Source organism: Carassius gibelio, chromosome A18 (assembly GCF_023724105.1).
Source record: "Carassius gibelio isolate Cgi1373 ecotype wild population from Czech Republic chromosome A18, carGib1.2-hapl.c, whole genome shotgun sequence".
Classification (NCBI taxonomy): Eukaryota; Metazoa; Chordata; class Actinopteri; order Cypriniformes; family Cyprinidae; genus Carassius; species Carassius gibelio.
Window position 1 is genome coordinate 4456140 of NC_068388.1, and position 12350 is coordinate 4468489.

At 36.6% G+C, this 12350-nt stretch overlaps 3 protein-coding genes across 3 annotated transcripts in view; 2 read left to right on the forward strand and 1 right to left on the reverse strand.

Moving 5' to 3' along the window:
* The window catches only part of LOC127934004 (C-Jun-amino-terminal kinase-interacting protein 2), a 46780-nt gene extending 37062 nt beyond the window's left edge, over positions 1–9718 (reverse strand). Inside the window, exon 1 of the mRNA XM_052531166.1 lies at positions 9577–9718. The gene's annotated coding sequence lies outside the window, so the exon portion shown is untranslated. The remainder of the gene's footprint in view (positions 1–9576) is intronic.
* On the forward strand, positions 2840–8662 carry LOC127934009 (choline/ethanolamine kinase-like). The gene is made up of 11 exons (XM_052531171.1): positions 2840–3511; positions 3806–3914; positions 4105–4218; positions 4417–4550; positions 4962–5066; positions 5527–5585; positions 5736–5820; positions 5919–6027; positions 6556–6650; positions 6787–6868; positions 7236–8662. Exons 1-11 carry the CDS (start codon positions 3198–3200, stop codon positions 7290–7292), a joined length of 1263 nt encoding a protein of 420 aa, XP_052387131.1. The 5' UTR covers positions 2840–3197; the 3' UTR covers positions 7293–8662.
* On the forward strand, positions 8779–11721 carry LOC127934006 (kelch-like protein 42). Its single transcript, XM_052531169.1, has 4 exons — positions 8779–9488; positions 9583–10308; positions 10698–10998; positions 11299–11721. Exons 1-4 carry the CDS (start codon positions 9162–9164, stop codon positions 11640–11642), a joined length of 1698 nt encoding a protein of 565 aa, XP_052387129.1. The 5' UTR covers positions 8779–9161; the 3' UTR covers positions 11643–11721.
* The last annotated feature ends 629 nt before the right edge of the window (positions 11722–12350 follow it).

Below are 12350 nucleotides of genomic sequence, written 5' to 3' on the forward strand. Positions count from 1 at the left end.
CAGGAATAAATTCAAGTGTCTGTGTTTAACAATTTGTCACTGAACTGTTTATAATAATAGGTCTTTCAAAGACTGATTCATATCAGGATTCAGGAATGAGACATCACTATAGGATTACCGTGACTTTGGTTTGATGACGTCAAGAAAATACCCCCCACCCATTCACATCTGAAAACTACTACTTACCTATGTCACACAATGTAACTGTAAAAATAATGTAAATATGTAACTTCACATAATTCTGTACATATTTGTTTACATGTTTGCATTTAAATAAAGAAAACACTTGTCCCTCTACTTGCTCTCTGTTCGTTTTCTATCTAGGCTACTTACATAAGATAAAAAACAAAACACTTTCTTTATATATTTTAAATATTTATAATATAACTATATTCTAAACCATCTGATTTTTATTATAGTTTGTTGTATTGTTATTGGACATACTGTAACTATGCCTGTGATCGTTAAACAAAAACGTGTTCTTTATCCCCGGGATGAATACGCGGAAGTGAGCGCATATTGGTTAGTCTACAGTATATAATGTTCCAGATATAATTGTTTGCGCTCTGTTTTAACACTGGGTTTTGTTATAGGCATAAAATATTTGACTGAAACTGGTCTTTTAAAATCTGTTTGCATGAAATTTAACTTTGAAATATTTTAAATGTTGCCCCGCCTTTTACTTCTCAAACCTCGTATTTTCTAAGATATAATGCTGAGAAAACACGGAGGAACTTTGTGCTTCGCGAGTTACCCATCGTGTGTTGGGCGCTCAGCGACCTACTCCTTTGAAACTATCCATTGCGCATGCGCAAAGCAAGCAGGACGCCACCGTGGGAAATAGTTAGACCTACTACACAAATAAAGAAAAATTGAGACAATGTAAATTTGATCCATTATTTCGTTTTGGTTTCCTTGTTTATTATATTTCCCGTTTCGAGCTGAAAGCAATGAAACAAACGTCAGTTTTTCATATTTGGTTCATACAGAAAAACAGAAAAACAAAATATTGATTCGTTATTTCGTTTTTGGTTTGCCAGATTTAATGGAATAATTGAATGATCGGATGATACACGGACCCCACAGTCACTCTATCAACTAATGTGCTTTCAGCTCTCTAAAACCAATCATGTAATAACTCGCCAATTTATACGCTTAAGCACACAATGATATTCATTCTCTTAGTAGTAAATTATTTAAACTACACAAAAATAACTAAAAAGTACCATGGTACTATAGTAGAAAGTACTATAAGTAATAAAACTATAGGTAGAATGGTACTATAATGTATACATTTTTGGACGTAGGCTATTGTCTATTTATGGCATATGGACATATGTTCTTTAAAAGTACCTGAGAATAACGTAAATTGTTGTAAATTCAATATTATTATTATAAAATAAGTATGCACATACTGTTCATATGAAACATATGATTGTGCAGATGTAAAACTGACAGGTTTATTATCAAGCACAGCATTTTTGCTCATATCATTAAACAGGTGTCTATGTAACAATCATAAATCATCATTTAGTTGGACCATTAACCCTCGTTCTGCTGCAGAGGAGCTGTTCCGTGATTGGTGCTGAAAGCCTTATTAACAACAGTAAGAGTAGAAACTGTGGTGGATGTGAGTAATGCAGGTAACACTGTGTGCTGCGATCCAGATATGAAGGTCGTTTTAGGCCGTGGGGTTTCCTGCACAGACAAAATATTTGCTGACAATTTCATTTGAAGATCAGTGGGAATGTATGTTTCTCTGTGTGTTTTCAACTGCAAATAGTGCTGTAAGAGCGAATCATAAAATTAGCATATGCAGTTTAATCTTTAAAATAATAGTAGCCTATCTCGGGAGAGCAATGCCCCTTACACCAGGCTGGTTTTTTAAGAAACATATTTTTTAAATAGACATTAAGGCTTGATGTTCATTGACAATTAAAAAAATAAAAATGGTAGCTATTTTTGCCAGAACTTTACAGAAGAAAAAAAGTAATGTTAATGTGTTTGTTAATCTACTTACTAGGTGACACAACGGAAGGCCACGTGATGATTTAAAGTTGTTAATGCACAATCACCGTTTAAGATCGACTAACTGTGACACTGTATACGATTTTCATTCAAACTGAAATCATAAATCTAGGCTATGCATTGCCGGTTTCAGCGCAATATTTAAATCCAGATTCAAAACACATTATATTTAACAGTGCATTTACTGTGTCCGATTGCAACTTATATTATATATCATCATCTTTTATACTTTTTAAATTAATTTTAAATCCTTTAAAAATTAATTTCTTGCTTTTAATGTTGATTATTTAATTTTTTTTAATTCCTTTTATATATTACCTGTGTGTTGTATGAAATGTGCTAGGCTATATAAATAAACTTGCCTTGCCTACTGTAAAATAATCGTATTTTTTATTAAATACTCACTTTTTATCTTAAAATATTTATCTAAAGTCTACTTATCATTGTGTGTATTATTTTATTTAAAATAAGAAATAAAGTATAATAATATTATCACTATCATTGTTCTATTTTTATACTTATATTTAATGAGTCACGCTATGTGTAGTGTGAGCACCAAACCAGATGCTCTCATATGTGCACGCCTGCATATTCCATTGTTTCATGTATTTTTGCTAAGGCAAATCATAATTTTATATTTTAAAGATTAAGGGGAAACATTTTGCAATATTTACAGTTGAAGATAATTAATAATAAGTTTTATTGTAAATTGTACTTTTCAATACTTACATATCACACACAGTACAGTGTGCTAAATTAACTACATTTCCCACTACTCATTGTAGTCGTGTAAGAAACTGACCTATCAGCGCTCTGACTTTTAGGGGGCGGTGCTACGAATGTGTTGCGTTGCGTGTCTTGGTATTCAAAACTGATGAGGGGGAGATATTTATTTAATTGACTGCAGCCTTTACAACTTTTACAATACTTCTGAGTATTTAATATAACTGTTAAGCAAAGTTCATGTGGAAAAAATCGCGAGTCATTTTCTCCATCTAACGGTGGTTTCTCTTCCCGGTTAACGGTGTCTGATATCGCGAGCGCTCGAGACTGGTTGCATGTGCGTCTATTCACGCTGATAAAGCCGTTTCTGGGGCGGATAGCTGTATCTACTTAGGGTTTCGGTTCTCTTACTTTCTAGTAGCATTGGATTACTACTGCGTTTGATCATGAATTCGGGTCAAAATGTGGAGGACATGAGCGTTGGAGCTGGAAGAGCAGGCAGATGCGTTGAGGATGACGCGGATTCAGACAGAGCTGCTGGCGGAGACTCGCTGATGGTGGCCGAAGAGAGACATCCGAGATCTGCCAGTCCCCGCGGTGTAAACGGGGATGATGACTCTGAAGCGGAGTCCCACCAGGACGGCCGTAACGTGGCTGTGGACCCGGATACTAGAAGGAGGGCGTTCAACTGGTGCCGTGACTTTCTGTCCGGATCATGGAAGGCTATATCGGAAAATGACTTTCAGATCAAAATTGTCAGGTGTTTAAACCATTTATAAAAGAACTTACAGATATTTAAGTTTCACAATGATTTCACTTAACTTTTCATATATTTATAATAATAAAAACAATATTTTTCCTATAGTATGTGTGTGTATACATACATTATAGTGTATGTAATTTATGTATGCGTGTGTTTATATTATTCTTTATATTACACACATACATACAGAGACATACAATACATATACATAGAAATAAAGTGAAATATAGATAGTTTTTTTGTGCACGCAGAGGAGGGCATAAAGTGAAATACTGCTTTTTGTGCACACAGTGGAGGACTCAGTAACCTGCTGTACATGTGCAGTTTACCCACTAATGTTCAGCCCACTGGGGTTGAACCTCGACGAGTTCTGCTCCGGATCTACGGGGCCATTCTACAGGTGTGCCTCCCTGACCATAATAAATATGAAGTAGACCGAATATGCTGTTGCAGAAGCTGAAAAGTTTATAAGAGTCTAAATCTTGGGCAAGATATTTATTGCCCAGTGCTGTCAATTCCCTGATGTCATTTAACTATCTCATCATGCTATATTTGCCCATATGCATCGGTCTCTGTTTTCACACACACAGGGAGTGGATTCTCTTGTTTTGGAAAGTGTGATGTTTGCCATTTTAGCAGAGAGAGAGTTGGGCCCACGTCTTTATGGCATTTTCCCAGAAGGCCGTCTAGAGCAGTACTTGCCCGTGAGTCTTAAATCAAAATCCCAGATCCTATAAATGCATGGTTTAAAATAAACCTTTAAACACAACTATACTTGACCAATGCAGTCAAGCTACCGAGAAATTTACATGCCTTAATTATAGATAAAATATGTCTCATTCCAAATATTTCTTTATGCATAATATCATACAGAGGTAATCAGTTCGGTTTCTCTTCCACAGAGTAATCGCTTGCGTACGGAGCAGTTGGGGTTCCCAGAGATCTCGGCTGAAATAGCCAGTAAAATGGCACGATTCCATGGGATGGCAATGCCATTCAACAAGGAACCCAAATGGCTGTTTGGAACCATTGACCGGTAAAAGACTCACACTGTCCTGTGTATTTTTTTAAATGTATGCTATTATCCCAGAATATGCAGTAGTATTCATACTTAAAAACTGTTTAACAATCAAAACATTAGCTAATATTAAGATGTAGAAACAGTGGCTGAACCAACGATTTCGGCTGTTTGGTAATAGCCATTTTAAACTTACATGTTTTGTTGCAACTATAACCCAGAAAAATACAAGTTTGAATTACTTTGTTTATCTAAAGAATAAAAGAATGTGCCCCAGATAATGGAATTGAGCTAGTGTTAGAATTCTTAATATGTTTTTGTAATTATATTTCAAAATAAGCAGATGGTGGTTTATCATGTTTGCTGTGTGTATTTATTTATATAGGCAATTTGGGATCACTGTTGAAATTACTTTGTTCTACTGAACAGGTACATGGAACAAGTTAAAACAATCAAATTTGTACGTGAAGCTCACATCAAGAAATTTAACAAGCTAACTAAATATGATCTTCCTGCAGAACTGGAGAATCTGAGGTGAGAAAAGATGATGTATAAATAAAAAGATCTGAAAGGGTGAATAGAAAGCATGTTGGGATACTTTAACTTCCAGAAAACAGCAAATGGCCAAGATCATTGAATTAAATATTTAAGTGAAGGCTATCTATAAACTACCAGTCCAAAGTTTAGGGTTTGAAAGTTATTTTTTAAGTTTATCATATCATACTCTCCCTAAAACTGTTGAACAGTTGTGTATGTGTCTTTGTATGATAACAACCTAAGCCCACTTCCAGGCATCATTATTGGGCACTTTCAGGAAGCTGCATTCTGTGCATACTCAAGCTTGCTTGGTCAATCTCACACACACACACACACCATTTTTTTGCTCTGTTAGTTCAATGGGCTTTTAAACAATGAAACCAATCATTCTAAAAGCAGGTTTATGAGAGCAATATGATAAAGTAGCACTTAACCATGTGCCGTCTCTCTCTGTCAGGTCACTGCTGGCAGCTACTCCCTCTCCAGTGGTGTTCTGTCATAATGACGTACAGGAAGGTAAGCAATCTCACATTTACATTCCTGCACACATTCAAGAGTCCTGGCAGCTGCCTAATCTAATGGTTTTAAAAGGGTCTGTTAGTCACTGTTGTTGCAGTATGCAACATATCTACCCTTTAACCTATAAAATCATTCTTCGTTCTTCAGGCAATATCCTCATGTTAGATGGCCGGGAGAATTCATCTGACAAACTAATGCTTATTGATTTTGAATACAGCAGCTATAACTACAGGTAAAACTATGCTATATAACATACATGTGCTAATCATTTTATAGTTTATAATAAATGCATCTCTGATGAACTCGGAATTTGGTCTGCTCTGAGTGTAGAGGCTTCGATTTTGGGAATCATTTCTGTGAATGGATATATGACTACACGTATGACCAGTGGCCCTTCTACAAGGCGAAGGTGGAGAATTACCCTAACAGACAACAGCAGGTGAGTCACAACATGCTCCACTAGAGTACTGCCTCTCATTAATGACCTTAATATTACACAAGATGAGACAAGGGAAAAACAACAACGGTTAACAAAGGTCAGTAGAAAATTTCAGTTTATATTGATATTGTGTTTTACGAATCCAAAAACAGGACAGAAAGTAAAATTGAGGATCAGTATAATATGCCAGATTACTATTATTATACAATTCTTTTATACTTTTTTTCTTATGTACATGCAACACAGACTCATCGTAAATTATATTTTGTGTTGGACATGATGTAAATGTAGTTTGGTAATGCTGTCATCTAGCGGAACGTTTTGGAATTGATGTGACATAAAAGTGTGTCAAAGGTTATCACAATAACTTTAATAGAGGTCAACAGGCTGACAATGTTAATATGTAACAGCCTTAGAAATTCTTAGAAATCAGTAAAATTGTCACAGGGCAGGGGGAAATATCAGTTCTTTTTAAATATCAAAACAAAATAGATATTCCTATGAATATGTTTGCGGTTTGTATTTCAGTTACATTTTATCAGACACTATCTGTCAGAAAGTGGAAGTGTTGCACCTGCAGACCAAGCCAGGATAGAAGAGGTCATGATCATTGAGGCAAACCGGTATGGATCATATTTACTATCAGACTTTTATTGACATAACATGCCAAAAGTGCTACTGTGTACTGTTTGATGAATTTTCACCTTTACTTAGTAACCTTTCTATCTGTTTGTCTCTAAATCATATGCACACAAACAGGTTTGCCCTTGCGTCTCATTTCCTCTGGGGTTTGTGGTCCATTATTCAAGCCAAGATCTCCAAAATCGAGTTTGGATACATGGTAAACTGGAAAAAATAATTATATCACAACACACACAAACAGATTTTAAATCTCATAATATTACATATTTTAGGACTGTTATTGCTTGATTAATAAAATAAATTACATATCAGTTATGGCCAGTACAGTACAGCATCTAAATTATATAAATTCATTCATATGTTCATTAAAATGTTGTAGTACACATCCATGTTATTTGTCAATTCCCCAAAAACAGATGAATACACCAAAATTCTGAGAGCTCAGTCAAACAGCATCATAGTTATGTATACAGCAAACAGAAGCATGTATACAGAGCAGATCCCTTGTGTTCATCACTGATCTGAAGGCCTCATTTCTGTCTCTATCTCTTTTTGGTTTTCCCTAGGACTATGCACAGCACAGGTTGGACACATACTTCAAACAGAAGAAGCTCTTTGCCTAAATCGCACTTGCAGAATGTGCTTTAGGATATCATTTTGCATCACCTATTGTTTAGGTATAGTTTTCATGAAAGGGCACAGTACAAACAATCAAGACTTTTAAAATAACGGTTAATCCTGGGGAACATTAATCTTAAATCATGAATTCACATTTTGTAGGGTTTTCGTTGTTTTTGTCCCCTTCAAAAAAAATGGAGGTAAAAAGTTACAAATTATCTGCAACTTGTGACTGAAATCTAGATTAAATTCTTCTTGTACAGTCTGTACCTCTTCATTGTACAAGGCAAACTGTAAAATTAAGTCTTCCACATTTTTTGAATATTTAATGTGTTTACATTTTATCTAACTTGTGTGTGTGGTCAACATTATTTATTAATTCTATCAAGAATCAATCAACATCCATCGTAATTATTGTGTAAACCACAGGGTCCAAATGATGAGGTCTCATTTTTGTGTCCTAGATTCATATACCATATTTGTTTGTCCTGTCATCTGAAACCAAAAACATAAATCAAATTGCATCCTTCCTAATATTTACATACTGTGAAATACATACTGTCAGGGGTTATTGTCAATTCGTTTTAGAATGGCACTTAAAATACTGTTTCGGAAATAATGTTTTGAGCTATGCTTTTGTGTTTTGTTTCGGATTTGACTAGTCTTTGCTCTGCCATATTGATATGCAGCAATAACTAATAACTAAACATTTGTATGTAGGTTTATATGCAGTCTGAAGGAAATGCCACCTCAAGAACAGAAGTTTAATTACTAAACTAACAAATGGCTCTGTCCGATTTCTAAACACCAAGTTATTTATGTAACTGTGGATGTGGTTTTCTGTTTGAATTGTTTTATGCTTATTTATATTTTTGCTTGTCCAAAGCAGGCATACTGTATTTTGTTAAGTTCAACCAAATGGTAATACTATCTTTAAATACTGTAATTCTTCAACTGGAAAGTGGCAAAAGAAGAACAATATAAATGAAGGATAGTAGCATTATACAGTGAATTAGTGGGATCATCAGCTTAAGAATCATTGTATTTTGTAGAAATCATTGGGAGAAACTGAATGGTCAAACTGATGCTCTTGTATTTGTCCCGGAATATAAACAATTGTATCTGTATAATTTTTCACAATGTTTTCTTTCCCATATTAGCAAGAACATTGAGAGACCATGAATGTTGTAGGCAAAACCACTTTAACAAACTCCCAATATCACTGTTAATATTGAATCTGTGATTCTTAATATTGAATTTCTGTAATTGCTTCGGCTAATTCAAGTTATATTATGGACTTGTCTCTGGTTGTTTCCTTTTGTTCATTGGCAATGCAGGTATCCATTCATTTTGCTCATTAAAAAAATCATGCTGACATTGGTGTGAATATTGTATTTGAATTTGTAAATATAAGTAACTTCAAGGTTAATGATCATAGTTATTATATAGCATATGGGTTATGAATTCAGTTCAAAGTAACGGTGACCTATAAAGATGTAGAGATTGTTTTGGGTTTGTTAATTCCTGTCATAATGTCATATTTTATGTAAGATAAGAATATGTAAAATAATGCACTTTTTAAAAGAATACTTCTGTACCGGTTAAAAAAATTAGTTGAGAAAAAAAGTGTTTTAAATACATAGGCCCATATAAAGTATATTAATCGAGCATCGCCAGTTCCCAACATTGTTCAAGTGTTGTGTAATTCAGTAAACTGAACAGAGTGGGCCACCATATTTAGTTTCCTGTTCTAGCGATCCCCTAAAATAGCTCTACTGCAATTGCTCTGGCACACAGGCGCCATATTGAGTCTTGAAAACCTCCTTGCATGATCTACCAAAGAAAGGCTGGATTTATCCTCCATCCACCATGGAATGATTGTAAGTCAGGCTTTAAGTCCTGCAAGTATAGGAGTATTCTACCTAAATGAGAACATGGCTAATGTATGGCAGGTTATAGTTGTGGCATTAATGTTCTTTTGCACATTGCTGAAAAGAAGTTTAAAACAGATACAGAGATGTTTGTGCTTCAAAACTAGTTTAAACTGGGTTCAGTTCAGACAGGCAGATTCTGATGCTGTAGAAGAGAATTCTGATAACCTACAGGCAGACGTCTGGAGAACAAATCAAGAGTACAGGACCTATCGGCCACAGAGCAATGGAACAATGGTAATGGTGCAAACCAGCACACATACTTTTCATGTGAGTATCTACACAGGTATACACCTAAACCACATACTGTAACAACCTTGGCCCACAAACACATGATTTCATTCTTTTTGGTTCTTACCTCCAGGTGGATCTGGAGAAGCTTGCAGACTGCAGCGAGTATTTCAGGGCTCTGTCTCACTCCTGCATGAGAGAGACATCCGAACAGCTGGTACACCTTGACCACGTTCCCTCTCCAGTCTTTCACAACCTTCTACAATTCTGCTTCCTACAGCGGTTCTGCATTTCTGAAGACCTCATTGGGGAACACTTACGGGTGAGCACTTATCTGCTTGCCTCTGGGTTCACCAATCGTCTACTGATTGCCCTCTCTCAGGCCCTAACGGAGCACACCTGTCTAGGCTATCTACATCTGGCTGAGGAACTCTGCAGTGAGGAGCTCCAAGAGACTGTGCTAATCTACCTGAGCAAGAATCTATTGGAGCGTTCACACCTGTGCCAGGGCTTGGATCCACACTTTAAAGCAAAGCTTCTCAGATTAAGGTCAAAGGGAGCTCCACACTTATGCTGCTTGAGAAAGGAGAACTTGACCTCAAGGAATGACCCAGAAACAGATGCTGCTCGAAAGCTCTTCAGGCTGGAGGAAGACCAGGATTATGGGAAATGGAGTTCTCTCACAGATCTGCCTTTTTGTGCAGATAAGTGGTGCTTCACCACAGCAGTTCTCTATAATTACCTCTATCTCATAGGGGGTTATAGACACCGTGTAAAGAGGGGTTATGAGTTCAAGATGGCTTCCTTCCGCTATAACCCTTTTACTAACCAATGGGTATCGACAGCTCCTCTGATTAAGGTATGAACATTTCGATAAAGGTCAATATCTTTGGTAAAGATAGTACACTAATCTACTCCGAAGGTTTCAAGCTGGTCATTAGCTGGTCCAAGGTGCTTTACATAGATGACTAGCTGAATTACAAGCTTGTGAGTACCAAACTGTACTGCGAGACCATCTTGGTCAAGTTAGTTGGGTCTTGTAGACCACCTTTGACCAGTAACAAACCAGTTCAACATGTCCCAACCTGATGACTTATAATAGTATAACCTAGCATGAGCAGATTTCTGCCTGGAACATATTGTCCTTTAAGGTCTCATTCCCAAAACCCACGTTTCCCAGCTGATAAATATAAGATATGGAGGAATAAAGGTCATAGTTCAAATGTGACTGTCCATGATCCCTTTCAGCACAGGCGTCACTTCAGTACAGCTGTGTGTGAGGGAAGAATCTTTGCTGTGGGTGGCTGGTATCTGGATTCCCTTGTGACTCCTGACTCTAGCACAGGCGTCTACACTGCCGTTGAGAGGTACGATCCATGGAAAGACACATGGGAATTTGTTTCCTCTCTCCCTCTGACAGACTTCCAGTTCAGCCTGTCCCTTTCCCATGATTCCCCGCTCACAACCAGCCTGGGACACTGCCTCTATGTACTGGGGAACATCCAGAGAACTGGAGAGAAACTGGTGTTGCGCTACGATACTAGACAAGGTACAGTTTGGTGTGATGTAGTCTAATGATTAAAGATCTGAGGTGCCATTGACTTCTTGCTCAAGATGTAAGGTCGCTCAAGGGCGACTATTAGCCTCTAGCTTTGAAATATGAACTAAGCATGTTGTGATCTTCATTCAAGTGAAACTTACAGCATATGTCTCCAGGGGGTCATATGCATGGATAAATCATTCACAAGTTTAATAAGAAGCATTCAGAAAAATAGAGAGGGTGAATTTCCATTTCATGCTGACTTTACCCTGTCCTTCTCTTTGTAACACTTCTCTTTCTTTCTCTCAGATTGCTGGTGTGAGCTGCTCCCCACACTAACCCGCACCAGTGCAGACCTCCCCATCTTGAACTTCCTGGGTGCTGCTAATAGTCAGTTGCTTGTAATTGGAGGGAACAATTCTGAAACAATGGTGACATCTTTCTGCGTGAACTCTCAAAAGTGGGGCCGTATCAGAGCAATGGAGAGAACCACTTTAATTGGTCAGGGCACCATTCTGCATAATGAGGTCTACATGTCAGGGATGAAGGACAATTCTGTAGTTAAACTAAACCTGCATTCACTGTCCATCTGTCCTCTTCCTTCCCTTCCTGTCACCACCTGCTACGAGAGCGTTTTCCACCTCTACTTCTGACGTTCTTTTACTTTGTTTAATTGCATCAAAATGTAACAAAATATTTGATAAATAAATGAATCAACTTGTCTAAAGTAAAGCATTTTGTGAGAACCTGTTATTGTGGCATAATCCTTCTTTGGCATAATTACAGTTGACACAATGTGTACACAATTAGTGGTGCTTGCTAAGACATGACTGTTACTTTTTCTGTAATTTTTGTAACATCCAACACTATTTATGCTATGGACATGAATGATTCCCCAAATCTTGAAGCTTGTTGAGAAGAGAGACTTTTCTAAGAAATCAGAATTAATTAACCTCATAATAAAATAAAAGGGGGGAAAATCCCATAGATTTATTTTGAAAGATGAACCAAACCATACCTAGAGCCCACATTAGTATAGAAACTTTGAAGTGGAATTTTATAAAATTGAATCCGTAAGCAACCATCTAAAACCAATCAGAACACTTTGGCAATCACATTACATTACTTACTCTCTGGCATTATGAAAGCAGGTTTTGGAGTTTCTTAACAAAATGTACAAATCCAGTTTTCTGCTATTGTCCATCAAGTTCCTTATTATGTAAAATAAAAATATATATAAAAATGTATCTAAGATGCCTGATCTATTACATAACAAACTTAAGCCTCATTTCAAAGATACTTTACAAATACATTTACATAAAGTCTCGTCAGAGGACTCTGGCATGCAGCCCTGGGATATT

Coding starts and splice junctions, on each gene's coding strand:
- LOC127934009 (XM_052531171.1), top strand. CDS start 3,198: ATGAATTCGGGTCAAAATGTGGAGGACATGAGCGTTGGAGCTGGAAGA. Junction 5,067..5,526: donor GCAGAACTGGAGAATCTGAG/GTGAGAAAAGAT, acceptor TCTCTCTGTCAG/GTCACTGCTGGCAGCTACTC. Junction 5,586..5,735: donor TCATAATGACGTACAGGAAG/GTAAGCAATCTC, acceptor TTCGTTCTTCAG/GCAATATCCTCATGTTAGAT.
- LOC127934006 (XM_052531169.1), top strand. CDS start 9,162: ATGATTGTAAGTCAGGCTTTAAGTCCTGCAAGTATAGGAGTATTCTAC. Junction 9,489..9,582: donor CCAGCACACATACTTTTCAT/GTGAGTATCTAC, acceptor TCTTACCTCCAG/GTGGATCTGGAGAAGCTTGC. Junction 10,309..10,697: donor CGACAGCTCCTCTGATTAAG/GTATGAACATTT, acceptor GATCCCTTTCAG/CACAGGCGTCACTTCAGTAC.